The sequence below is a fragment of the Pteropus vampyrus genome, unplaced genomic scaffold, assembly GCF_000151845.1.
Source record: "Pteropus vampyrus isolate Shadow unplaced genomic scaffold, Pvam_2.0 Scaffold140, whole genome shotgun sequence".
Taxonomy (NCBI): domain Eukaryota; kingdom Metazoa; phylum Chordata; class Mammalia; order Chiroptera; family Pteropodidae; genus Pteropus; species Pteropus vampyrus.
Window position 1 is genome coordinate 4,806,774 of NW_011888921.1, and position 27,791 is coordinate 4,834,564.

A 27,791-nucleotide genomic window follows, 5' to 3' on the forward strand; every position below is an offset into this window, starting at 1 on the left:
GTACTCTGATAAATTAGAGATCCTTTTTAACTCCCTGCCAAATCATTTTCCCAACATAGTCGCCATTTGAGGAAGAAAGAGCCACTCCTGGGATGCTGGGGGACACCTGCCCAGGCTGCCAGAGCCTCCTGCCTCCCATTTGCCAAGTAGGTGCCAAGCTGGGCAAGGGGGGCAGCGCTACCCTGGGAAGCTTCTAGCTCTTCTCCCCCAGGGTTGAACCCCTCCCTTCTCCCTCCTGCCTATTAATCCTCGGAAGTGAGGCCCCTATTGTGGCCCTTCGCCCACCTCGCCTGGCGTCTAATTAACTCCTCCTGCCCTGGTTTTATGTGCCCCCCTTACCCCACCTTGTCGGCCCCGCCCCTCCGCTCGGCCTGCTCCCCCCCACGGACATTCCAGCCCGGCCGGGCTGCTGTGCCAGGGCAACCAGGGCCGGACCGAGGCCTAATCCCCCCGCCGCCTGGCCGGGCTAGGGGAGCCCCACTCACCTCCCCGATCTCTGGGGGCTGCCCGGCTCTGCTGTGGCGGAGACATACAATTGGGACAAAGGCCCAGCCCCCAGGGGGCTAACTCAGCCTTCACGCCCAGGTTGTGCGGCATTTGGGGAGTTTAATGAATTGTCCATCACGCCTTTCAGGGCCCGCCCGTCAGCCTGGATTAATCTTCGGAGCCCTGGTGGGGTAGGAGACACTAAGCCTGTATTTATTACTCTCCCATTGTCACTAATTGAGGTAATTATCTGTGACTCTGGCCTGGCCAACAATGCGGCATTCACTCCCGGGACCTCGATGGGCCTGGCTCCCACTCTCAGCACCAACCCTCCCTCCTCTCCCAAACCCACCGAGGGCTAAGTTGGGCCCTGGAGCATGTTGGGAAAGTGGACAATGTCCCACAATGCTTCACTTCTCAAAAAGAGTCTCCCACAGCCACCACTATGGAGGTGCAGCTAAGGAGAGGCCTGGTCCTTCCAAAGTAGATGAGAAAAGAAAGCAGCCTGTTGGGGAACAGGTTTGGCTGGCAGAGCCCTCAGGCCCCAGAGGGGCATGTTTCTGAAGTCTTTGATTTTCTGAACTCTCCAACTCTTCATCTTTGGACTGGTGGTGCCAGGGTGGTGCCAGGGTCTCCCAGGGCCCTTCTGTGGATCCACCCTCATGTCCCTCTAGGGTATTGGGAGGCCCCAACCCAGAACAGATGTACTCTGGGGAAGTCTCTAAAGCTGGCAGAGTGGCTGTAGATATGATGAGAGAGGTTAAGAGAGAGACTAGGAAAGGGGCACATCATGGAGCTCAGGGGAAGGGCAAGAAAGCCATTTAAGAGTGTCCAGGGGCCACACTAATGTGGCCATGCAGTAACCTTAGGGAGAAACTTGGATTTGAAGAGGCAAGCAGTTCTGAAGAGTAAATGTCACATGAAGGTGACTTCCCAGATAGAGAGGAATGGCTCTGGGGAAAAGGTGTGTGTGTGTGTGTGTGTGTGTGTGTGTGTGTGTGTGTGTACATTTGTACATGTGTGTGAGAGAGACAGAGACAGAAAGAGAGACAATAGTGAAGGAAGATTTGGTCAGGACAAGTTGGTGAGCTCCTTGAGCAAAGGGCCTGTGTCTTGATCATAGCTGTTTTTCCAAGAGCCTAACATTGTACCTGGCACATATTAGATACTGTCAAATGAATAGATACGTAGATGAAGCCTGTAGTACTTGTGTTGGGGTTGGGAGTCTGTCAGCTCTTCTCTTCCATAGATGTACTCAGGCGTTTCAATCTGTCTCAGGACTTGCTGGAAGGAAATGTCTAGACCATCTGGGAACAGTTCTTGGGGACACTGCACCAGCTGCAAACGTTAAGGACCTTCGCGAAACTCGGAGCTGTAGTTGGAACAGCGCCACCTTGTGGCGATTCTTGGTAGGGCTCTGGAGAGACCCCAGCAAAGAAAGCAGGGTCCTGAGATTAGGAATGAGGTCACACCAGGCACAGCCACCCATCCTCCTATATATCTGACACTGAATTGCTGGGACAGTGGTCCTGTGGCACAGTTTTATCACTTCTTCCTTCCTCTGCCAGCATTTGCTGAGAGCCTGCTCCAGGCCAAGCTTGTAGGGGATACAGAGTTAAATCAAAGGCACTTCCCTTAAGTACCTCACGGTCCAGTGGGGATTTCCACAAGGCATCAAGACCAACAAAGGTCATAATCAAGCAGCAGAGAAAACAATGCCATAAGCATTGAGGAGGCAATTGGGACATTTGTAGCTCAAACACCCTCTGCCCCTCATTTTTTCTCCCTCAGCTCTTCTCACTAAAGCTCAAATGTGTGTCCTTGCTTTCCAGAGGCACTTCATGATTTAGCTACCACGCATCATTCCAGGATCCTATTCCTCTGCACCTCTGCATTCTCCAGTGCCTCTGTTTCCTGTGAAAGCTGTGTGCTTTCCCACCTCTCTACCTTTGCCCACACTCTGTAATACACCTCTTCCCCATCTCCCCCTGTTGAAACCCAACTTGAATGTTCCTTTCTCCATGAAGCTCTTCTAATTTCCCTTGGCAAAGTGGCCTTGCCTCCTGAAGCACCTTCTTGGCAGGGATTTCATTAACAGCGTATACTGTCCCATGGATGGTTATCTGTGTATGTTACTCATCCTCCTACTAGGCTTCTAGCTTCCCGAGGATATGGGCTCTGTGTTTTGTTTATCATAGCATCCCTTGCAGAACTGAGCTAGGCACATCATATACCCTTGTTAACAGAATAAATGGGTGGATGGATGAATAAAGGATGAATGTAAACATGGATAAAACAACGGGTGAATAGCAGATAGGTTAGTGGATGGATGAATAAATGGATAAGTGAGATGTATAGATGGATGGATGCATGCATGGATGCATGGATGGATGAACAAATGGATGGATGGATGGATGGATGGATGGATGGATGGATGGATGGATGGATGGATGGATGGTTGGGGCAACTGTTCTCTAAAAGGACTCACAAAAGGCTATGTAGTACCAGGGGCTTCCAGGGAGGGAGCTTGCTCATTGCCAAGACTATGCATCTTCAGTGACTTCTCTCACAGAAGCCTGGTATTCCTGTTTCCCAGAAATCACAGTCTGAGAGCTGCTCCTTCCTTCCTGCTCTGGAATGCCTTCATAAACATATGTTATTTTGTACTGCCTGCACTGTAATGACTCTGTGGGTTTCCTCTTCCACATCCCTTCCTTTATCTCACACACACCCTAGACTTTGAGCTCCTTGAAGTTAGGAGCTATATCTGAGTCTCTTGTGTATTCCTAGGGCCAGGTATACATGTTCAGTGAGTGAATGAACAGAGGAATAACTGAGTGAATGCTGACTCTTTTCACCACAGACATACTTTGCATACTTCCCATGTACTCATGTTTGGCCATCTCTCCTGGTTCACACACATACATACACTCCTGACCCTGAATCCCCTAAAGTCCTAGAGCTATGGTCTGGATCTTTGTTTCCTTTACTAATTTGTGGCTGATCAAGGGAAGTCCCAGGCTCTCCTGAGCATCTGAAATGGGAAGAGGCTCTCAGCTCCTTGAAAGTCATATTAATTGGGCCCCATTTTGGACAGAAAGGGGATTCCCTGTGAAGAACCTGGCTGTGGGGAGGGTAGTAGTGCCAGTGCTAACCTGAGGGCTGCTGCCCCAAACTGATCACACCCTCCTGCATCTGCTGTCCCTACTCCTGACCTGTGACGCTGTCCCAAGGTGGGGTAGGTGGGTGTGGCCTCGAGGCTGGGTGGCTGGCAGACACAGCCAGATTTAGAAGTCATTTTCACAGCAGGGAGCCTCCAGCCTCCCACCCACAGGGCCCTGTGGGGCTAGACTGAGATATGGCTCACCAAGGGCTGGCCACCAGACCTGCAGTCATTCCTTCCTTTCTCTCTCTCTCTCTTTCTCCCCAGATCTTTAGAGCTGGTGCTAACTCCACGCTTAGGCAAAGATGGAGGAAGTCCTGGGGGAGGGAGGCATGTTACGTTGACACCTTAACCACCCAAGTGCTGCCAGTACACCATTTACCTATTCAAGGGGTTGTTTGTCTTCTGCCTAGGGATCCCTTCTCCTCTCTTCTGCCTGTTCTTCCTCTTCCTCTACCTTTACTTCTCTCTCTCCCATCTTCCTGTTCCTATATCCCCAACACTAATGAAATAGCCCCAGAGAGCATTACTAATCAGAGTTTAACATTTACTATGTACCACTTACTAGGTACGAGGAACTGTTCTGAGTGCTTTACATATTGAATCACTTAATCCTCCAAGCAAGCCTATGATAAGAGCACTATTAATAATCCAGTTTTATAGCTGAGGACACCAAGGCACAAAGAGGTTGAGTGACTTGCCCAAGGTCACACAGCTAGTATGAGGTAGAAGCGAGATTTAAATCCAGGCTGCCAGGCCCCAGAGTTTATGTTCGAAACACAGCACTACTCTAATTCTCTGACAATGGTAGCAATGTGGGTGAGCTCTTAGAAACTGGCTTCCTGGGTGTTCAGCCTCAAAGTGCCTCAGGCAGCATGGTGGAGCCTACTCTAACAGGGCCTGTCCCTCCACTATCACACGCAGCTCACTTTTTCTATCAGCTCTGGAGCCTTGGGGCCTCTGGGCTGTAGCAAAGTCCAGGCAGATGTTTTCACTGCTGTCTTGGCCTTCCTCTATCTTCTTGCTATCCTGAAGTCCATCCTCGTCTCAAGCCCAGAGGTCTAAGGCACACACTCAGTTGTACCAGGCCCACCTCATCCTGGCCTCAGTTTTCACTCTTGCCTTTATCTTTCACAACTCCCATTAATGTATCCTCAATTCCAGCCAAACCAGACCATTTCCCCCACATCCACACCTCTTGTTTTTGCTGCTCCCTCTACTTGGAAACCCTTTCCCCAAATCCAGTCTCCCTTATTTGACTCCTTAAAGTACTTAACACTCACTGCTCAATACTATCATTACTTGTGTGTTTTCACCTTCAACCCATTGTCAGGCAGGTCTTACTCATCCCTTTCCTGGAGCCCAGCGGGTGCCTGGTTCCTCTTAGGTGCTTAGTAAATGCTCAACAGTTAGAACTGGTAGTAGATAGAACTGTAGGTGGAAGGGAGACAGACCTCATGAAACTTTGATCTCTGTCCAGCAGGAGCTAGAGCTATCTTAAAACCTGGCAGTGTAGGTTCCAGGCAGGTTCTGGGATGGACCTTCCTGGGTCCATTCCAGAACCTGCTCTCTCCACAGGTTCAGAAGCCCAAAGAGGACCCCTCTTCTCCTCCAATGAACCAAGGTCAGGAGTTCTGGTTTAAGGTCCAGTTCCTCTGTCTCCCAGGCTGCCCAGCCCCCTCCTCGTCCGGCCCAGTCTCTCTGGGTGCGGGTGGAGAGTGACATCGAGATAATTGGAGACCAAAACCATAAGTGGTTTGAGAGCGGGACTGGGGATCTGAACGCTGCGCCTTAGTTGGAGTTGGCGGGACTTGGTGGGGGTGGGAGCAGAGGCGGGGCCAAGGGCCCGGCCAGGACTCTGTGACTGAGTCTGGGTGAAGCCCCCGCGCCCGCCGAGTCGGCGGCTAAATTTACCCAGGCTGACTCAGCCCTTGCCCGGAATGGGGGATGGGGGGAGTGCGTCGGGGCAGTGGGAAGAGCCAGAGGGGGTGGGGTGGGGGGCAAAGAAGGGAGAGTCCGAACTGGGGGAGACAAGAGTGGGCCGGGAGTTTCCATCAAAGAAAGGAGTCCCCCATACCGCCCACCGAGCAGGAAAGAGCGGAGGAGACCTGGGAGAGGGACACTGTGGGGAAACGGTCGGTGAAAGGAACAAGAGGCCAAAGTTAGATAAAGGGAAGCTTAGATTTATTGAGCGCCTACTGTGTGCCAGGCACTGTGCAAGGCGCTTTACATATATTATCGCATTAAATCCTCACAACAACCCTGCGAGGTAGGTGTTTATATACCCCCATTTGACAGATGAGGAAACTGAGGCTCAGGGAGGTGAAGTGATTTGGCCAAGTTCACATGGCTAGTAAATAGAGAGAGGAGGTGTCCAAGATCAGAGAGAAAAAAAAAGTCTTCAGTGTCTGGATCTCAAGCCAATTGGCGTGGATGAGTACAAAGAGGGGCTCGGCGTGCTCCAGAGGTCTGGAAGTGCAGAGGCTTGTTCCCGACTTCGCGCGCTTGGAGGCAGCAAGGCGGGAGACCGCCGCGCAGTAACTAGGGATCAATTGATTAATTGGCAGTACCGGGGTAGAAGGGACTCGCGGACTAGCTACCGGGGAAATCCGCGACCTGCGCGCGCCCCATAGTGGCTACAGCGAGCATCACACCCCACACCTACAGGCTTTTTGGGACTAACCTCCCTCTTCCTTCTCTGGCCGGTTTCTGGAAGAGGCAGAGATGCAAGAAATTCTCAGAGTTCTTTCAAATGAGTGATATCACCTGGGTGGGACATCATGGAAACGATTCAGAGCATCACTAAGAAACATTGGGGAGGAGGAGGAGGAGGGAAAGGTCTAAAGAGGTTCCAAGCTGATTCACTGGCTGCCTTCCCTCCCCTGCTGGGACCATCACAGGCCAAGGACAGTGACAAGGCCACCATCCTGCCCTGACTTTGGGAGCCCTTACCTAAACCTGAGAGACTGTGATAGGAGTCGTTGAATATTTACTCAGCTCTTCTGCAAACCCTGGACAGTCTCTTGAACTGAGAATGAGCACAGGTGACAATGAAGCCACCCAGGAACCTTCAGACTCTGTTCACTTATTCCTAATCTTTTTTTTTTTTTTTTTTTTGGCTTTTGAAAGGGAGGATGCGATAAAAGCTTCCCCCAAGGCTCCAAAGTGTCAGAGATGGACACTAGAACTCCCTCATTTTACATACTAGGAGGCCTGAAGAGGGGCAGTGACGTGCCTAAGTTCACCCAGCAAGTCAGTGTCAGAGTTGGGATTGGAACCCTAGACTTGTGACATTTGAAGTGAACTCTCTTCCTGCTTTGCTGGTTGCTCTGGACCTCTTCCTTTTCTGACAGGACCTCTCTGTCACCTGGTCACCTCAGTCTGAAGCTTCTCCATCACTTTCTCTCTCTTGTCCAGAGGCCCTGCCCTAAAGTTGTCCTCCCATGACTATACCATTCCTGCCCTCCTGTCTGCTCTCGGCCAGGCCTCTGTTCAGTTCTACACTTTTGCTGAAGACCTTACTGGAGCGCACTGAATAGAGCAGGTATTAAAGTCCATTGCTCACCCTCACCTTACCTGAAAAAAAAAAAAATCATGAATCGGCAGAGGCTCCTTTTCCTTTCTATTTCAAGTATGGGAACTGATATAGGTAAGGGTACAAAAAAGTCTGTGAGAAAGAAAGGGGACCAGTGAGGGAGGATAGATGGGTTGGGGAACACGAATACAAGAAAAGGCCTCTTACTGCCGCTCCCTATTTCCCTGTGGGGTCCCCTTAGTGTCCCTCGCCCCAAAGAGGGCCTCCTCGGTTCGGCTGATGACATCTATAATCTCTCGGATACTGTCGCTCAGCTCTGCTGTCTTCCTGCCTTCCTGGGGCCGGATCCTCTCATTCCGCCAGGAGGCGCCAGAGGCTTCTGTGTCGCTTCCATCAGAAGAGCCGCTATGGACACTGAGCTCCGCAGCTTCGTCCGAGTCCGAGTCCGGGGCGGTGTGACGGCGGATGCGGGACACAGCTTCCCGCAGGGCCCCGGCGTAGGGCCCCGGGATCCGCGTCCAGCTCCGGTTCGTGGGCCGCGGGACCGCCACCACCTCCCTCAAGCCCTTGGCACTGCCCGCACCTCCCGAAGCCACTGGGCTTAAGGCTGAGTGCTCTGAGCTAACTGGCTGTGAGGGGGCCTTCTGCAAGTTTACTTCGCCCATTGGAAGCCCCAGGATGCGGGAGGCGCGCTCCTCCAATGAGGAGTCCGCGGGCTTCCCGCCTTCAGCCTCGAACCCGCGCCCTCCACCCTGCTGGTGCGAAAGGCGACTGCTCAACTGCAGCTTTTGGCAAGGAGGAGGAAAGACAGCGGCCCCCTTGCCCTCCTTCTTGTTGGGCTTTGGTTGGCCAAGGGCATCCCCCTCAGCGCGTGGCACCCCAGCGGGCAAAAACTGCACATGCTGAGTTCGAGGGGTCGGAACATATTGGGACCTTATCACCACACGCGTGGCATCAATGACAAAGACGCCTTCTCCACGAACGGGGCCACGGGAACTGCGGGGCAGGGTGTGGGCGCGGCGGGTCGCCTTCCAATCCGCCAAGGTCTCGGTCTTGGCTCCTTCTCTATGACCCAGAGAATCTCTCCATCCCGTGCCTCCCGGAGCCCAGGGTCTGGGGAGGGTCTGGCTAAGTCGGGGTGGCTGCTTTTTAAGGGAGGAAATCCAGCATTTGGGGAGCCAGCTCTGTTCTCTACCTTCTTTCCCTTCCCAGGAGCCCTTGACATGGGGCCTGGGCCTAGGAGCCGGACGCGGGGGACTGGGAGTAGCAGCTGCAGACCCTGCAGGAGCTGTCGCTGTGCCTGGGCTCCCAGCAGCTTTGGCTTGGGGGTAGCCATCGCTACTATTGTTCTGACCAGCATCAGCCAGCCCCAGGCTTTTCTCCGTGGCTCTTTTGCGGGGTTCCAGCCTTGGCCTGGCAGTTCCACAGCCTGGGGATCCCCCCAAGAGACCGCGCCCCTGTCGGAGACCCCAAGCCCCAAGGACGTCCCGGTAGATCCGAGGATCCAGCCTCTTCTTTGTGCACCCACCCTCCGTCCTGGCCGGAGTAGGCGCAGGTGCTGATGAGGCGGGTGCTTGGGAGGGCTCGGGGCCTCTTTTAGTCCCCAAGGTTCTATGGGGACCTTCATAAGAAGGTGGAGCCACGTAGGGTGGTGGCCGGTCCCAGCGGCGTCGCGGGGCGGTCCCAGCAGCGCCTCTCAGCAGCAGGTGAGCCTCGTAGCTGGGGGGCCCTGGCCTGCGACCTCCCCAGGGCCCCGCCCACGCTGCCTCTGGGTCGCTCTGCAGCTGCGCGGATGGACGGGGCGGTCGCCATACAAGCCCCAGGCGCTCGGGCCGTGACCGAGCTGGTAGCCCTGTAGGCTGGGCCACCCGAGGGGCGTTCCGGACCTCCGGGCAGGGCCGACCCAGGGGGCTCCTTCGGGCCCCACCAGCCTTGCGCCTTTTTCTCTCGGTCTCCTTGGCCTCCCGCTCCTGCGATGCCGCTTTCCTTTTCTCTTGCTCCCGGGCTCGGGCCTCGGCCGGGGGCCCCGCCCGCCAGTTGGTCGCCTCCTGCAGCACCCTGGAGGCCCAGGGCCGGCGGGGCGGCGGCTCAGGGGATCCCAGGCGCGGCCCACACCTGGGACAATGATCAGGAACCCAGGTGAGCAGTTTGTTGGGGAAGGGAGCCGAGGGCTGGGGAGCTGGGAGCACTGCAGGCCACTTGGGGCACCTGTGTGGAGGTGTGTGTGTGGCTGTGTATGCGCACGTGAGTATATGTTAGGACCGAAGTCGAAGCGAGACTCCTCATCATTTCTCTAGGCACGCTTTAACAGCGCCTGCCCCATTTCACCTTCTGCCCTTCCTCACACCTACTCCTGTCCCCCCCAAAAATAACGATGGAATAGGTCAGGCCCTAACCCTCGGGAAGGGAGGGACATGGGAAGGGAACAGGGTACCAGCAACACTGGCTATTGCCTGCAGGGAGGTCCGGACCCCACTCCCGCCTCACCACTCTCTTCCCCTCACCCCTCCTTCACTCACGTGCGGCTCTGGGGACCACGGGCCCAGTGGCTGGCCTGGAAGTCCATGGGCTGTCGAAGAGGGGTCCGGTGACTATAATGACAGGAAATAGTCTTCACTTGGATCACCAGCAGCTTGGATTTCTGCACCCAGAGACATCTGCCAGACTCCTCATCCTGGAGCTCCCGGGGGCTGTTAGGCCCCTCGGAGAATAGCTGGCCATCCAGCATCCTGCCCCACCCCACCCTGGCCCCCCACCCTCCCACCCGCCCCGAGAAGCCCCCTCCCAGCCCAGGAATCCGGCGCCCACTGCAGCGGCGGGCCCAGCGACTGGGGACTATATATACCCAGGCACACGTGTGTGTGTGTGTGTGTGTGTGCGTGCTTGTCTGTGTGTGTGTGTGTGTGTATGTGTGTGTGTGTGTGTGTATGTGCGCTCGAGCGCGCGCACGCCCGCGCGCGATGTCACGGCGCGGACGGCACCGGTCTGCTACCTCCCCCACGTGCACGGCCACCCCCTGGGGCCCGGGATCTGGTGCCCCTTCCCACTGCTCTTGTCTCCCAAGCCTGATGGGACTTGCACGAGTGGGCAGGGGACTTCTTATTCTTGCCAAGCTAACAGTGCCCCTTCCCCCGCCCCATTTCTTCAACGTTCCTCCGTTTTAACCCTTCACTTCCCTGCTTGTCAGGGTGCCTGACCACCAGGGTTCTGCCCTTGACTTCTTGCCTCGGACTTCAGTTTCTCTTCGACAGGGAGATGATGGAAATGAACTCAGTGTCTCTGCCTGCCAATCTTGCTGGTTTCCATGGGTTTGGGGTGCAGGAGGGGCTGGCCCACGGCTGGGGGGGGCTATTTTTAGCAGCAATGGCATTCGGGTGCAGAGAGGAGATGAGTAACCAGCTTCCATGTGGTGGAGGGAGGAGGTGGTGGCTTTCATGCAGCTTTTGTACGAGCTGGGGGTGGGGGAGGGTAGGAGCTCCCTTCCCCAAGCTCAGAAAGGGTGACCCTCATACCCTTAACTGCAGCCCAGGTACAGCAGGACACAGGAGTCTGTCTTGGCCATAGAAGCTGCCTCTCATTCTAGATGTTTGTCCTTGGGCACCTATGGAGCACTCTCCTGACACCATGTTACTTCCCCCAATCCAAAAGCTAGGATTTTGGGGTCATACTGTTCTGTTCCCACACAGCTTTGCTCAGCCTTATGGAGGACAGACTAGGGTGCTTATGCATTTGCACCCTTTCAGAGGGGATGGAGGAAGAACGGTGTGCTCCCTTGGCAAAACCAAGCCCTAGCAACTGAAATGATAAAAGTGGTCCCTGTTTTCCAGCATAGAGCTCCCCATCACCACTACCACAATGCCTAGCTCACTCAGCCCGCACCTGAAGTTGTGCTTAAGATGCTCACCTTTTAGGCTTATTTTGTCCTAGGGGTTGTTGCTTACATCCACATGATCCCTCCCCCCAAGCTTATACCAGGTGTCCCCTGATTCACCATGGTAATGTTAGTGGCAGCACAGCCTACGCCAACCCTTCCATGCAGAGACTTAGCAACCATGCCTGGCAACCATGGCAGCAGCTCCAGTGGAAGGGAGGGGTGTGGAGAGGTGGGGGAAGAGTGTGTATGGCACTGGTTCCTGAAGAAGAAGGGATAATTTGCCTCTCCGGAGAGTAATAGGTAAGAAAAGCAGGCTATGAGGCTCCCATATATTGTTCCTTGTCTTTCTGCTCCATCCTCAGACTCTGAGACTGGTTGGGTTTTAGCAGGGAGAAGCAAGAGATTCCCATTTGTTTACCACTAAAGTACCTGCAGGCCTTTGGGTACAGATGCTTCCTGCTAAGAGGATAGGGCCAGGATTGTTGTGGGGCAGAGACTTAACTGAGAATGAGAGCAAGAAAACCCAGGCCTCCTGCTCCCTAACATAGGCCTTTAGAGAGACCTCACACATCCCCTCCCCCATCCATTGACCCCCCCCCCCCACCTTTACACCTACCAGCTGCACTGACGGCTCTTTTCTTGAAGATGCCTCCTTCCGCCCAGGTCCCACCAGAGTCCTACGGCTTTTTAAAACCCTTGCCTCCTTCCTAGATAAACCCCACTTCATGATGGAATGTGACACCAGGAGACATCTGTCTTTTCCTCTATGCATCCACCCCCACACACATAAACATACCCTAATTCTAATAACTTGGAATATCTCCCTCCTTCAAGTCTGGGAATGTGCTGTGAGAGCTGTGAAGAGATGAATGCACAAGTAGGGGCTTCTTCAAAGCCACAGTGCAGCACTGAAAGCTGTTTCAATGCTTTTCCTGCATTCCATCAGGAAGTGTGGCGTGGAGGGACCAGTATGGTATGGCTGGGTTTGTCAGAGTTCTTAGGCACAGTGTGAGTAAGGGCAAAGAGTTACTCTGAAATTGCTTCTAGTCTTAGTATCCAAGACAGAAATGTTATCTTACCTGCAAGGCAGCAGTGAAATGGTACCTAGAATTTGGCTCATACCCAACAGTCTAGGTGTCCTTATGCTAGGTGCTGACTACTGTTTTGGCCCAGACCGTTTCAGCACAGGGAAAGGGTCTGATAGGGTGACCATAAGTCCTGCTGCTACCCCCTCCCCTTCCCTCCAGCTCATTCTCACCTTGGAAGAATCACCAGGGATTTATAGGTTCAAAGACAGTGCCAGTTTAGCAAAATCCAAACACACAGTCCAACCTTCTCTAAGAAAGGCTGATGGTAGCATGTCTCCTTGCTTAAAGGAGACATTCAGTCTGTCTACTCTCTGGAGACCTAATACTGTTATAGGATTTTCCTGGGGTCCCAGCTATAATCCAGGCAGAGGTGAAAATGGAGTAATAAGAACGACCACAGGGATTAGGGTGGGGAACATCTATGAATGGAAACTTAGAAAGGTAGTTAACGTCTAGTGTAGTTGTAAAGAACATGCGCTCTGGAGCTAGACTGTTTGGGTTTAAATCCTTGCTCTACTTTTTACTAGCTGTGTGGCCTTTGGCTTGTTATTGAGCCTCTCTGTGCTGTTTCTTTTAAATCTATAAAACTGGAATAATATCTACTATTGTTCTGAGGATTAAATGAATTAATATGTGTAAAGCAGAGAAAGGTGCCTGACAGTTTTATATAAGCATGTGTGCTATTATTATTATTATTATTATTAAGCTGAAGAAGCCATATGAAGTAGGAAGGTTGAAGCAAGAATATCTATCAACTATAAAAAGCAAACACTGCAATACCATGAAGAGATTCCTGTCATTTTAATTAGGTTTTACATGAAAAGCAATAACCTCAGCTAACCACTCTGCCTTCCTCCTCCACCTAACCCCACCTCCTCCCTTCATATGCACACAGCACAGGAACCCAAAGGCTGTCCTCCCTACTCCTCTTATGAGAAGAAATGTCACTAAATGGACTTAGCCTCCTCCATACAGCATGAAACAGGATGAATAAAAAGATTTTTACGAAGAGTTTTGTTGTGCTATTATCTTAGGCTGGAGTCAGGGACGGACATACAGGCAAAAGCTGGGTAAGGTCTGTGATCTCTTAGAGATCAGAATTTGCCTGAGGGGCATGGAGTTCATATTTCACCCAGAACAGGGGCTGAGTCTAAGAGGACCCGCTAGGATGGGCTGGGCTGGGCTGGAAGTTTTCCTCAAGCGTATGTGTGAGGATAGGACAGTTAAAAATCCATTCTCCTCTCCCTCCCCACCTTTCCCAGCTCCAAGGTAGAAGGGTTGGGGGGCGGGGGGGTCCCAGACAGGGAACAGAGTTACAATTCTCTCAAGGTTCCATCTGTGGTTTCCACAGCTTTGGGAGGACAGTGAGTGGGCATATCCCTTGCTGCCATCTGACCCCTTCCCCAGCTCAGGGTTTCTCTCCACCCGTGAGCACCAGGGCCTGCAGGATGTCCGACAGTGATACAATTCCCTTGACCACATCATTCTCATCCACCACTACAAGTCGGTGAACCTGCAGAGAGCAACAAGGGATATTTAGTGCCAGCCTCAGTTAGGGGGAGCCCTTTAGGCCCTACCCTCCTTGCCAAACCCCTCTCTCAAGGCTGCTTCCCCAGTTCCTTTTGCGTCACTGTTCCTCCCTACCTCTGCTTCCACCAGCCTGTTAATGATGGTCTCCAGAGTCTCGTGCAGGTAGCACTTGAGGACACCTTCAAAGTAATGTGATCGATGTTGCAAGGCTTTGGTCACAGACACATCTAGGTTGTTGTACGTCTTTTCTGCTGCTAGATTCTGGGGAGAAAAGGGAAGGTGCTTGCAGGGAAGCAAGGAAGCCAGCCCTCACACCTGGAGCCCACCCAACCTCACCAGAGGGATTTAGGGCAGTTGTTAGCCATGCCCATGAGCCACACTCAGCTCATTCAATTCCTTTTCAAATAGGATTTCAAAGCCTAGAAGCTTCTTAAATCCCTTAGGCCCCAGAGGAGACTCTTTTCCCTCTCCACAGTGAACATGCCACCCCTTTCCCTACCTCCCAGTCCCTCCACAATCACTCACGATAACATCAAATTTGGAGTAGATGTCCACCACACGCCCTAGGGGGACAGAGGCAGCTCAGCAAGGAGAATCTGGCATCCAAGGCTCCCCTTGCCCAGAGAATCACCCTTCAGGCTGAGCTGAGAAGCCAGAGCCATCCTGGCTTCCCTGGAGCCTTCGCTCTCCTTTTGCCCAATCTCTCACCTTTCTCATCAACCACAGGCAGGGCTGAGACTCGGTGTTGTACAAAGATGCCCAGAGCCACGTACACAGGGGTGGTAGTGCGGACCATAGCGATGTTGGCATAGGTGCCAATCTGTAGCTCTTCCAGAGACTTAGACATGAACTCTGGCTTGGGGAACTCAGTGATCTGAGGAAAGAGGAATCGGCTTGATTTTCAAGGCCCCCCATACTACCCTTGGATACCCTTCCAACCCAGTATATAAGAAGTAAAAACTGGACTGAGGAGCACTTACAAACAATTTGAGGAACTTGAGGATGCGCTTGTGCGTGAGGATGTACAAGGTGTTGCCGGATTCTGGGTCAATAACTGGCAGCCTGTGGATCTTGTTTCGAATTAATGAAGAGACAGCATCAAACAAGCTGTGGAAAGTTTGGGGATAATGATAAGTACCGCAGTGCTGGGCCTGAGGATGGTTAAATAGCTCCTTAGAGTGTGTTTATATACAGGGGAAACTGATAGTTGGGGGAGGGAAGGGTGTGTGTGTGTGTGTGTGTGTGTGTGTGTGTGTGTGTGTGTGTGTGTCTGTCTGTCTGTCTGTCTGTCTGTCTTTTTTCCCTCTTCTGCCTCTGGATCTTTGGATGTCTAGGGCCTTAGCTATGTTGATGGCAAGGCTCTTCCCCTTCTGGATATATGGGTAACTGGAACTCACCTGGCATTAGGAGAAATGCAGACAAGTGGTTTAAAGGAGTCCTGTAGGTACACCTCTGAAGGGAAAAGAAAGGTTCACAAAATACCACCATGGAAAACCATTTCCCAGGAAATTCTCCATCCCTTTATCCTTTTACAACTTCCGATTCTCTACATACCTCTCCAAGTTTCTATCTTGTGTTCTTCCAGCTCATAGATCTGTACCTGGAGGCAGAAGCAACAGAACTTGAGACCTGATCTCCTTGCTTCATAAACCTCTTGTGATTTGCTTGGAAGAAATGAAAACGAGGGACCTTTAGGCAGGGGAAATGGTTTTGATCATTGGGCTAAGTTAAGGTTCCTTACCAAGGCTGATTTATAGTAGCGGTGCAGGATATTGATGAAATCGGTGATGGTCAGCATGCCTAGAGGTCAAGACGAGAACCCTCAGCAGTGCTCAAAGCTTTTCTCCATGCCCAGCACAAGATGCAATAATACTGTGTTCCAGAAATTTTTGCTTACCCACAAAGCTTTGCTTCTTACTATCCCACAAAGGGGCAGCTCGTACACCATTAGTCACCAGAGCAAAGAATGCTTTCTTTACCTATAGCCAAAAGAATTTTATTGACAAAAGGGAAATTCACAAGCAGGCAGGACTTTAAAAGAACCTGGAATGGGTATGTTGGGGGAAAACATGACACTAACCCCATAGAAAGAGATGGGGTGATCTTGGGATGAGAGGAAAGGAAAAAGGATTTCACCCACCTGCAGGGACGTATCAAATACAACCAATTTGGAGCTTGTGGGAATCAGGTCATAGCAACGATGAGACTTCATGAAGGAAGTATACACGCTATTGTTGGATTCTGGGGTCTCTGCATAGGGTGGGACAGTTAGTAGCTTCCTTCCATGCAACAACCCACAACCAAAAGAGGCAGAAAATAAAAGTGTTGTAGTTGCTCAAATATTTAGAGCATGATTTTTTAAATAAGGTTCCCTATATTATTATCTGTATTGTTCCTACTGTACCATTAGGAACAAACCCCTTAGAAACCATTTCATCCAACTTCCATCTCCAGGTAGGACTATACCTATTGGCTCCTTAGGCAAAAGATAGCCAATTGAAACAGAAAGTCTATATCTCATTAACCTGTTCTAGTCTAAAAGTTTTTTCTCATCTTTAATTCAAGTTTTCCCTTTCATATATTTAGCACATTTTCACTTATTCTCTTTGCTCAATTAAGCTTCTTAAATTTTTTTTAAGACCCGCCGATGAGAAAGTCATGGTCCAAGTTGGGCCATTTCAGATCAACAAGAAGTTGAAGCCCAATGCGCAATCAACCTGGCCCCAAACACCCTGAGAGTCCATCTTGGGCTGACCGTAAGAAATCATCCCACCTATTCCAGACAAATAGGAGACTCTGCCTGTGTTTATCTTTCCAGTCTTCTGATTTTATTTGCTTGCTCTAAAGTGGAGCAACAACCCCCAAAATAACAGTCCAAATGTGCAACCTACTATGCTATGTGTACTTAGAAATACTGTATCATTTAATCCTTACAACAAATCTATAAGGCAAATAGTGTCCTCATTTTTCAGATGACAAAAACAGGTAGAAAGCAGTTAAATAAACTGCTCAAGTTCACACCGTTAGTAAGTGACAAGAAAGACTCAGACACAGGTCTACCTGATTCCAAAGTTCATGCACTTAAATCTTACGCCAATTGTCTTTAATTTTAATTTTTTTTATCCAAAGTTATACAAGTACACAGTTTAAAGCGTCAAACAGTTTTACAAATTTTGTCAAGAAAAACTGCAGTCGCTGGCACCCACTTCCCTCTACTACCCCTACACAGAGATGGGAACTCTTTTGGCTGATTTTTTTGGTACTTATTCTATGTCTATAAATAACAGGCTTAGATTGCTCTTTCTTGACTTTTTCACTTTTGAGTATTATCTATTATCATCCAAGGAAGATGAGAATTTTTAGTTCTCTTTTCTACTGGGATCCCCATCACAAACATGCACTACCCATTCCCCCATCCTCCCAGAAGTTAAAATATAATGTTGGTTACATCAATATTTAAATAATTTTGACTGGATATTCATTATTCAGAGCTAAGCTAAACAGTAAACTCTGATTTTTTTTCTTTCACAACTTTGTTTTCCTTGGAGTTAATAACTGTCTTATCTCTTTGTTTGCTTAACTTTCTATGAATAGTATTTATAACTAATTCAACCCCCAAACTCTTCACCAATTGTTTAAATCTCCTTTGAAGAAGTTCAGAAGCATTAGATAGTCTATCAATTTAAACTACCCAAAGAAGTCTCTCGGAGCCTTCTGACCTGCTCAAGTCTGGGCTGGTTTGCCTGGTGTATACTGCTGTCACCCTGAAATGTTCCTTCATCACCACCCAGGGGGCCACTTTCACATCTCTTCTGTATTGGCTCTCTCGTGTCCTATATCACATGTTTTCATCTTTTTGAATACTCTCTCTTTTTAGTGGAGCACATCTTCCAGTAGCTTCCTGAGAAAGGGTGCATGGAAGGCAACCTTTTTGAGATCTTGCAGCCTGCCGGTATCTTTATTTTACCCTCATCTTTGATTTAGAATTTGGCTGGATATAGAACTCTACGTTGGAGTTTATTTTCTACAAGATGTTGAAAGCATTGCTCCATTGTCTTCTAGCTCTGGTGTGTTGACAGTCTGAGGCAATTCTGATTCTTTGTATGTGACTTGTTTTTTTCTCTCTGGAAAGTCAGGATTTTCTTTGTTGCCAGTGTTTTGAAATCTCATGATGATTGCGCTTTGGGTGGGTCAACTTCTTATACTGCACTGAATATTCAATGAATTCCTTCAATATGAAAACTAATGTCCTTGTTTAAGGAAATGTTCCTGAGCTATTTCCTTGATCTTTTCCTTTGTTGTGTTGTCAGTTTTCTTTTTCTGTAACTCCTATTATTTAGATATTGGACTTCCTAAACTGACTCTTTAAGGTTTTGTTTTTGGTTTTCTTTTGGTGAGGTGTTTTTTTTTTTTTTTTTAATTTTATTTCTGAGAAATTTCTTCAACTTGATTTCCAAACCTCTTAGTTTAAATTTTTTGCCATTATACTTTAAATGTCAAAGAGCACCTTTTTGTTTTCTCAAACTTAAAAAAAAATTATCCTGTACTTGTTTCATGGTGTTAATATATTTTTTATTTGAATGTACATTAATGTTAATTTTAAAAGTTTTCTTCTCTATGCATTGACTTTTTCCCTCTGTTGTTTTTGCTTTTTCATTTTCATGGTGGGGGCAGTTTGGATCATTTTTTAAAAAAATGGTAGAGGCTTTAGATGTCTTATAATTCTTGGTTTAAAGGAGGGTTCAAAAAAAAAATAAAGGAGGGTTCAAACCATATTTTAAGAGTGGAGTCTTTAAAGCTGACTGGAAGCTTTAAGTATGTAAGTGAGCCTTGCTGACTGAGCCATTTAGATAGGGAATACTCAATAGTTACATTTTTAGGGCTTTTCCCTCAAGGAAATTCTAGAGAAGATCATTCATTCAACATCGTGCTTGGAGGATGAAGTCTTTTCTGTCAGCATTCTGAAAAGGACTGGGGTATTGGCATTCAATATAATTCACTTCATGCTCCTGTGTTTGGTAGAGTACCTCGGCCCTCAACTGGGTCTGAGTCCCTCTCCAGATCTCCAGTCTTTGCCAGAGTTGGAAAGAGAAGTTGCCCAGCTGCACTCAATGGAGGAGGCAGTCTTGGGATCTGACTGCTTCTCAGACCTTCAATGCTTCTTGGCTTTCTCCACTGCAAGTTTATAATTCTGTTTTCTGAGGTCTGCTACGTCATTTACCCCTCTTCCGTCTGCCTTCCAGCTTCCAAAAGTTCATTGCTATTGCCTCCTCTCTTGTTCTTCCTATTCTGGTGGGTTTGTACCTTTAAAATAAAATTCCTTTATGGTTGTTTTAGTGGCTTTTTGTGAAGGAAGAAAAGTAGATGCATATATTCAATCTACCATCTTTAACTGGAAGCTCACCATTGTTCTTCAAATTTGAAAACCCATAGACTCCCAAGAACATGTCTTTGACACCAGTTTAAGACACATTACATTAACAGTTAAATACTATCCTTTTAGGCTATGGGTCTACAAACACATTTGATTTGGCTTTCCTAGTGTTTTTAAAATAAATCAGTTGCCAAATTTTAAAAATCTAGAGATTTACATACAAATCCAAATTTTTAGTTTCTTTTTAAAATCAGAAAATCTGACAAAACTAGGTTTTAAATTCCAGAATATTAACAGTTGACCAGACCTGGATAGTTGCTGCCTCCTTTTAGATGCAATGAGATCTACAGGTTGTCAAGTCATATGCAGCCCATATCACTGCTTGGTTCATGTAGACAATTTGAGTTTCTGACCCCTTGCTTTGGTGTTAATGCAAATGTACTCATAAACATAAAACAGACACTGAAACCATGTGGTAGTACTGAATTATGAAGAGCTATCCAGATAATTCAAACTATGACTATAGTAACTTATTTGGATACCAACAAAATGAAAACAGAACATTAAAAAATTCTCATGGAGAGCTCAAAGACTCTTAATAATATGTCCTAGGATCTCAGCCCATATTTCAAGGCTCTGAGAAAGTGTGTACTCACTCCTAATGCCATAAATGTGTTTTTGGAAGACCTAAGAGTGTTCCTGGGCAAAATCCTACACCAGAGATGCCTATAAGTTCTGCCTCTTTCTCGATGACTTAGTTGGACCATTCCATTCTAACCAGGTATTTGGGCAGGTGCTGGAATTGTCTGGATTTTAGGGTTTAGTACTTCTATTTCTAGATTAGTTCTAAGAGCTTTCAAGGCCTTTCTATAATTTCTTGTGTACACTTAGTGGCTTTAGTGAGCTTGCTGGATGATAAAATCCTAGTGGCATTATTTCTGGGTTACTCACAAAATACCAGGAACTTCTAAAACCTGGTTAGCCAGCCCAGAGTTGCCTATAGAGTTTTCTCTGTACATCAAAAGTTCCTCTCAAGTGGTTTGAATATTGAAGAAAATGATCATCCCCATCCCCCAATATTTATTCCTGAGTGATCTTGACAAATTATTGTTCCTGGTTTGTATGGTTTGCCACATTATCTGGCCCAGCTTTGATTTTCCCAAGAGGGATCCTAGGAGAGGTTCCAAAGCATTGCTGAAGACAAATTAGGGTCAGGCTATTGCTTTCATACCCAGTTTCTTCTCTTCAGTACACTTACCTTGAGGATGCTCATTTTCCACAGCTGGGAAGCTATCTGAAGAAGTTACCTGGAGAGACAAGAGAAACAGAGATTTAGCCTTTCCTAGGCTCCATCCACTTTAGCCTAGCATTAGAAGGGCTGGTGAACTAATGACTTCCTTTAAAGCACTATAAAACCCTTTTGAAATATTAATTCATTTAATATTCATAACAACTCTGAGGTAAATACTATTATTAGCCTTATTTTCACAGATTAGGAAACTGAAGTTCAAGAAATATTAGGCAACCTGCCTAAGGTCACATGACTGGTAATGGGTGGAATAGGGATTTGAACACAGATCTATGTGGTTCCAAAGTTCATGTCCTTACATATTACACTGCCTAATGAAACATTAGGTCTTAAAAGCTGAAACTAGAAAATCTGGGCTTAGGAATGGTCCTACAAGATTCTCACAGATCCTCTTTATAAAAACACAGGAGCCAAAGACAACTCTGCTTTCGCCCAAACACTAAGAATACTTGTGGGCACTGGAATCATAGGCATACTCCTTACCATTGAGAGAAGATCCCAGCAGCTGACTGTCAGAGAGAGAGTTAAAGCTTGAATGGCTGAGGAGTGGATGAGCAGCATAAATGTTCTGAAACTGGGGACATGAGTCCTCTTAGTACCCTTTTGAGTCGAAGGCTGCCACAGCCCAGAGGATACTGGTTTTCCAAGTTTCCTTGCCCATGACAGTCTGAGATTAGAGTGTGCTTTGAATATAGAGAAACCTTCAGAAACATCTCTGTGCTCCCTCAAGTGGGAACATTTGGAAATTTCATTGTCATCTAGGAACCCAGGAGGGGTCATGATAATTTTCATCCACTGGAATCAACAGTTTGAGTCCATTTGCTTTGGGTTATATCCCTAAACTAACTTAAAATCATACTTCATCTCCATAGCTGATGTAGTAATATAAAATTAAAGGCTTTGGCTTGAACCTGGGAGGCTGGCTGGTAAGCAATTTGGCAAGACAGCCCTAAACTTCCCTCCCCTAATGGGATAGGGTAGGAGCAGACTATCAACTTGGCCTGGCATTTTGGCAAGGCTATCGGAACAACAGCCTCATCATTTGTAAGTGGGAGAGAGGGCTGTTCATTGGTAAAGATACACACATGACATATGATAGTCTCATAAAAATCTATATACAAAGACACAGAAACAGCTACTTGTAGAAATTATTTTATCTACCATATAATACTGACATACCACACTATACTGTGCTATAGTTATTTTTATCTATCCAGATTATAAATTCCTGGAAGCCTGGAATTATCTTATTCTTCTTTGTAGCCCCATACCATCTAGCATGTGGTTTTACATATTGTTTTGTTAACTCTCATATTGATAATGATAATAATGTCCACTGATATGAACAAAGAGACATACGACTAAGTTACAGAGAGAAAATAGATATATCCAGCTAAATAGAGATAGATACAGAAGAGAGTCAGACACAGCTGAATGACTTTATCTTTCTGCCTGTTTCTCCACACAGGAGTGGGGTAATTATGTTCATTCCTCCTCTACTTTTAGTAACATAGGGAACGTGAGAAAGTACCACTGTACTATGTAAGTACAAATATTAGTACAGAGACAGGTTAGAACTGACACATAGATTCACAATTTCTTCCAAACTCCTGATCCATATTTCCAATTGTTTGCTGGACGACCACAGATGTCAGAGACTCCTCAAATACTTTAATAAAAAAACAAAACAGCACCTGTCCCTCCAATTCTGTTTTATTCTTACTGTGGTTCCCATCTTTGTTTTCAGCACTGCTCGCTCCCAAGTGCCTAGAACTGTAAACTCGATTCCCCCAAGAATGAGCTATGCCAACATGTCTGCTTGGAAATACAGAGTAGGGAATGACCTAAACGTGTCCTTAACATTTATCAGCTAAACTGATATGCCTCAAGTCTATGTCTCTCCTTTCCACTTTCACAGATTTAACTTAGGCTTTTACCTTACTTCTGCAACATTCTCTAAACTGGTCTCCTGCCCTAAATCTACCTCTTCTTTAATTCGTCTTTCATGCTGTTACCTTTCAAAAGGACTTTCTTCTCCAGCAACCAGGAGCTCATTACTTTCTGAAGTAGATCCATTTACAGAAAACTGTTAAAAACAGTCTTAAAGCACACACACTGCCTTGCTCATAAATCTTCCATGAGTTCCCTTATTACAAAACAAAGATCAAACTTAGTGAGGTATGCAATACCTCCAACCTGACCTCACCCCACTTTTCCAGTCTTTTTTTTTCCCCCACTGTGACCAAAACCTAAAACTCCAACAACATTAAGCCACTCTCTCATACCCAATTAATCTCTACATACCTCAATTTCTATGCTCTTGCTCACACTGTTCTCTTAACCTGCAATGCCCTCTCAGGTTCACAGTAATTTTTTCCCTTCCCTGTGCTTCCAGTCCTCTGCATCTTGATGACAGCATTTATTATAGTCTACCTCAAGTAATAGCTGTCACTGTTTGCCCTCACCCTTACTCCAGTTAGACTGAGCATTTTCAAAGCAGAGATTTTCTTTTTGCTTCTTTTTAAAACAATTTCTATCCCAAGAACCTAAAGTACATAAAGTGTGTGGGTTAAATTAGGAAATCTATATAAAAATACGTTGTAAACCATAATACACTTACAAGTAAGAACTGTTGTGTTATTTTGAATTTATGGAATCAGACCATTTATTCTTGTTCTAAATTCTCTTAATCTGTAACAACTGACTCCTTGGCCTGGGTGATCAATTGCAAATCAGTCTACCACTTTGGTCTGTCTTCTTTATAACCTGAGGGACATGTTACGTCTCTCTGCAGGCAGAGAAAGGATGCAGTAAAATAATTACTCTGGGCAGGTAACTGACCCAAAGAAAGGTGAACCTGCAGCCTGTACACAACTACAGTATCAGATGATGAAAACCAAGATAGGAAAGTTACTCTGCTTGAAAAGGATACATGGTTATAAACTCTTGGAGAAGGAAGTGAATAGAAAGGGTTCAGTGCTAGAAAAGGCTCCTGTGAGGGTGGGTCCATGTAGCAGGAAATCTGCAGCATCTCTGGGAGGATGACATGGACCTGCCTCAACTGCTCAATGCCTGCTGGCCAACAATAGGTTATTCCAACATGCCTGCTGAGAATCGCAGAGCACAGAATAATCTAAACTTGTCCAGAGACACAAAGGCCTCTAAACGATCCCCTATTTCAGGGAAAACCTACTTTTCAGTCTTATTAAGGGAATGTGACCTCATGGGACACCTCGAGGCAGTATAAAAGTCTTTCGGAGGTCCCTCTTTCCAGGGATTGCAGAGATCACACTTAGACAACCAAGACCGGGTGCTACCTGCAAGCAGGGGTCTCTTGGAATCCCCCTGCCACTCCCAGGAAAGCTGAATAACAACCCTGCTCTCTCAGGCAAACCTCTGAGGGGGCTGAGGTGCTAAAAGGAAAGAAGTCCCGAGATCCAAGGAGGGAGCTAGCTATTGCCCGCTGGGCTGAGAGTACTGCAGACGGAAGGCAGGCACGGCGCGGCCCATCTCAGGCGATGCACCCGGTGAAAAAGCACAGTGGCAGGGTAACGAGCAGGTTAGACACCGGCTTCTCGTTTACTGGGTACCAGCGCCGGCCCCTGCCCAGGCCTCCCCGAACCCTATGCGGGGCCTTGGGCTCCACAGCGCCCCCCGCCGCCCTCCATTGCTCCTCACCGTCTCCATTGCAAGACGTGCCCGCTGGCTACGTTCGCTTTAGGAAGCTTGCGGGATAAGGGGGGAGGCCCCGCCCACGTCCGGCACCGCTACGCCACTTCCGCTTACGTTAGAACAGACGCCAGCTAAAGGCGGAAAACGGGGAGCTCACCCTTCCGGTGCGGCCGCGCCTGGTAACCGCCCTCCCTTGAGTCCTATCGGACCTCACAGATCCGGCTGACGGCGAGGGTGATGGGACGGAGCCGCTTGTATTTAAAATGTTCTTTTTTTATTTGTCGTTTAAAAACAAACTTGGAAGAAGCAAAATCCAAAACTTGCCCTTTGCCTCTTGCAACATAAATTATGTACAGTTCAGAATGATCGCCAATACAAAACATGCCAAGGACAGGGGCGCTGGGGGTGGAGGGAGACAGGGCGCTTTAAAAAAGGGAATCATTTCATCCGCTGTTACGAAGGACCAACCTTGCTGTACAGGATACACACAACACAAAATAAAGTCTTCACGGGATTCACACTTGTCAGCGATTTATTTTTTAAAAAGGGGGAGGGTCCTGGAGGTGAAGGGAGAAGACTGTAAAGGGGAAAAACTGAAAGTTGAATATGTGCAAGTGTAAACCAACCCAAAATACAAACACGGGGGGGAAGGGGGAGGAGGGAATTCTGATGCAATTATACAGGCGGGGTACTTAAAAAAACCAACAACCAAAATTCCAACCTTGTAGCTTGGGTCTGAGTTAGTTTATATAAAAATTAAAAACTGTATAAGGTTTCTTTACTAAATTCTACAGGACTACCGGATACCTAGCATATGCTTACAAAGTCTGCCCCCTCCCCTTTTCCCAGTCCCAGGGCCCAAGCCCCAATCAGAGCCTGACTCACAGGAGCCAATCTCCCCCTCCCTGTAGCCTAGACCTTTTGCTCTTGGAAAAGGAACATCCACTGGCTTTGGAGGTAGCAGCCCAGTCTCCCCACTGTCTGATTTAATCACAGCGGTGTCTGTGAGGGTGGGGGGATGTTATTCTCTTAAACGTTTGCAGCGTGAAACAGTTGAGGAAGCAGCTTAAAATAAAAAATCTCCCTACCCCCATCAATCCACAACCCCCCAAATTCAAAAACAAAAACAAACCTAAAATCACAACAGCGACCGTGCTCCCCCTCCAGCAGGCCTGCCCATCCACCGCCACCAAGCCCACCCCACACTCCAGACATTTTATTCTTGAAAATATTAATTACAAAATGCCCTTTGCCCACAGCCCCTAGGAGAGAACTGCATATAAGCTTCATCTTCAACCCCACGGCTCCCTATCAGAGAGGGGTTTGGGGCCTCACCCACCCCCTGATCTACCCCTACCCCCAGGAAGAGGTTCAACTGCAGCACAAGCTTGGGCAGAAAGGGGAGGGAAAGGGAAGCAGGGAACCAACCCATCACCCTCTGGCTCCCCCCTGGGGCCAGCTCACTTTTGTGCGTTACAACGGGTAATCCAACTATACAACAGGGGGTGGGAATTGCCCAGCCTCTTTACCCCCACCTTACAGCAGTCACAGCCAGGGGGTGGGGAGGAGGGGGTGAGGAAAAGGGCGGTAGGTTGGGTAATGGAGGGGGCCCCCCCACAAGGGGAGCTCCAGGTGTCCGCCCCACGCCCCCCTACCATTTATAAACTGGTTTTGTAAAAAGAAAATAGATATATTTATATAGAATATATAAAGCACAAAAATTAGTAGTTTTACATTTGCTCTCCCCGGGGGTGGGGGGAGAGGGGAGGGTTCTCACCTCCAGCCGGCTCCCCCATGCCCCACAAGACTATGTACAATCCCATGTATAAATAGATAAATACCCCCCACCCTCCCCTCGCTGACACTAAGCTCCCCACCCCCACATCACCACCCCTTCCCACCAGACCAGCAGCAGTTTGGTGACTGAGGGAAAGTGGGAGCTCCGGGCCACACCCTGCCTCACTGGGTATGGGCATGCCACTCAGGGATAGCCCACACCCTACCACCCACCCACCCCATCTAGGGGCTGGAGGGCAAATGGGCTCATGATGGGGTCGGGAAAGCAGGAGGGAGATATCCTGGTCCTAGGTTTAGCACACACCTCCTGCCCCCATGTCCAGATGGAGAAGGAAGTCCTAGAGCAACTAGGGAACAGTCATCCCCAATCTTCATCATTAGCCTCAACCGCCATCCCATGCCCAGAATTAAAAACGAAGATGGATTTTTTGTTGTTTTCTTCTTCCTCCTCCTACCCCCCTTCCACCCACTCAGAAGAGGGCAGTGAGGTGGGGGAGAGAGTTGGGGCAGTAGGGGGCTTGGAGAGGGTCTCACATTTCAGAACAGCAAAAAATCCAACACTTAAATGAGGTAGGTGTGGGTGCGGGGTCTCCTTGCCCGGCTTGCCCGGCTTGCCCTCCTGGGCAGCTGGACGCCTCTTTCCCGTTCATGTTGCATTTGTCAGAGTGGAAAACAAGGAAACACAACCCATAGAGAGACAAACACAGAGGAGAAGAGGGAGACAGAGACAGATTGAGAGGGAAGGGGATGGGGGTGAGGATGGGGGCAGAACCTGGCAGGCAGGGCCAGGTGTGGGACCCGGCCTTTGGGATTGTCAAGCTTAGTCAAGTCTCTTTGCAGCCTTGAGTTGGGCCAGAGAGGTCGGTGGGAGCAGCAGGGCTGTGATGCCCAGCCACGTATCCTCCTCCCCACTCCCTGCTGCCTCCCAGATGCTTCTGGGTAGTTCCCGGCCCATATTCCCCTCAAACCTGAGATGCCCAATGGCTGCTTCTGTCTGGCCCCTCCCGGAGCTGGGGGCAGAAATGCCAGCCTGGGGGCCGGTGGCGGGGAAGAGGGTTGTCCCTGGTGCCCAGGGTGGGCTTGGCCTAGGGCCCTCTGCCCCAGCCTCCCGCTCCAGGGGCTCCGGTCAGCCGGCAGCCCCACCCCTGGGTCCTGGCTCTGGCTGCTACCTCTCTTCCCCCTCATCCCTTTCAGGGAAGAGGTTGGGGGTAGGGGGACTCCCCTGCCTGGTAGCCTCAAAGCTTTTTAGTTCATCCATTTCCGACAATTCCAGGCTCCACAGTGGCAGGGGATCTTGTGCTGATCGTCCTCAAAGTCAAACTGATAGTCATAGGTCAGCTGTTAAGAGAAGACAGCAGAATCAGTGCCAGCCCCGCAGAGAAGATCTGATCTGAGGGCACTGGTCTTGGAACTCGGCTCTGGGGAATGGCAGAGAGAGAGCTGCTTCCTCTCACCTCCTCTCCTTTGGGGATTCGCCGGCTGGAGATGATGATGATTTTATCCTCTTTATCAAATGTCACAACTTCCGCCACACAGTTAGGGGCACAGGAATGGTTAATGTACCTAGGCGGTGGGAAAGAGTCAGGGACACCAAGGTGATTAAGTTGGGATGGTTTTGGTTTCTTGTTGGCTCATCCCCAGGGTATCACCCTCAGGGACCCCAAAAATCCCTCCTTCTTCATTCCTCTCACCTGGCAGGGCCTCCAGTCAATGTAGCATCAATCACATGTTCATTGTTTATCCGGAACATGTAGATGCCTCGATTCTAGAAAAGCGGAAGTTGCAGAAGGGGCAAGAGAATGGCCATGATGTGGTTGTGGGATCAGGTAGCAGACTCAGGCAGTGGGCTTCATTTATTTTTCCTTTCTTCTACCTTTCACCTCCTCTTCCCACAACATTCCATACCTCCTCCCCTGGACCCCATCCTGACCCTCATTCCTTGGCTGAGTGTGGACCATGCACC

The 27,791-nt window shown here is 48.8% G+C and overlaps 3 protein-coding genes across 6 annotated transcripts in view; all 3 read right to left on the reverse strand.

Moving 5' to 3' along the window:
- Positions 1 to 7,244: 7,244 nt before the first annotated feature.
- DDN (dendrin) lies at positions 7,245 to 9,912 on the reverse strand. Its single transcript, XM_011368259.2, has 2 exons — positions 9,704 to 9,912; positions 7,245 to 9,299 (listed from the first exon to the last, which is right to left on the reverse strand). The coding sequence occupies exons 1-2, from the start codon at positions 9,910 to 9,912 to the stop codon at positions 7,388 to 7,390; spliced, it is 2,121 nt and encodes a 706-aa protein (XP_011366561.1). The 3' UTR covers positions 7,245 to 7,387.
- Positions 9,913 to 12,923: 3,011 nt separating this feature from the next.
- PRKAG1 (protein kinase AMP-activated non-catalytic subunit gamma 1) lies at positions 12,924 to 24,161 on the reverse strand. 4 transcript variants are annotated; one of them, XM_011368261.2, is made up of 12 exons: positions 24,038 to 24,161; positions 20,309 to 20,357; positions 15,817 to 15,926; positions 15,574 to 15,655; positions 15,418 to 15,476; positions 15,231 to 15,276; positions 15,074 to 15,128; positions 14,657 to 14,783; positions 14,385 to 14,550; positions 14,202 to 14,239; positions 13,791 to 13,937; positions 12,924 to 13,659 (listed from the first exon to the last, which is right to left on the reverse strand). In XM_011368261.2, exons 1-12 carry the CDS (start codon positions 24,044 to 24,046, stop codon positions 13,555 to 13,557), a joined length of 993 nt encoding a protein of 330 aa, XP_011366563.1. In that variant the 5' UTR covers positions 24,047 to 24,161; the 3' UTR covers positions 12,924 to 13,554. The 4 variants fall into 4 exon arrangements, with proteins under 4 accessions (XP_011366563.1, XP_011366564.1, XP_011366562.2 ...); XM_011368262.2 differs by having other exon boundaries at positions 15,817 to 15,955; positions 24,038 to 24,124; XM_011368260.2 differs by lacking the exon at positions 24,038 to 24,161 and adding an exon at positions 20,843 to 20,922.
- The window catches only part of KMT2D (lysine methyltransferase 2D), a 45,740-nt gene continuing 36,013 nt past the window's right edge, over positions 18,065 to 27,791 (reverse strand). The window contains exons 53-57 of the mRNA XM_011368263.2: positions 27,520 to 27,593; positions 27,283 to 27,391; positions 24,038 to 27,166; positions 20,309 to 20,357; positions 18,065 to 18,980 (exon numbers count right to left, since the gene is read on the reverse strand). Coding sequence (XP_011366565.1) covers positions 27,074 to 27,166; positions 27,283 to 27,391; positions 27,520 to 27,593 — 276 coding nt within the window. The 3' untranslated portion in view covers positions 18,065 to 18,980; positions 20,309 to 20,357; positions 24,038 to 27,073. The remainder of the gene's footprint in view (positions 18,981 to 20,308; positions 20,358 to 24,037; positions 27,167 to 27,282; positions 27,392 to 27,519; positions 27,594 to 27,791) is intronic.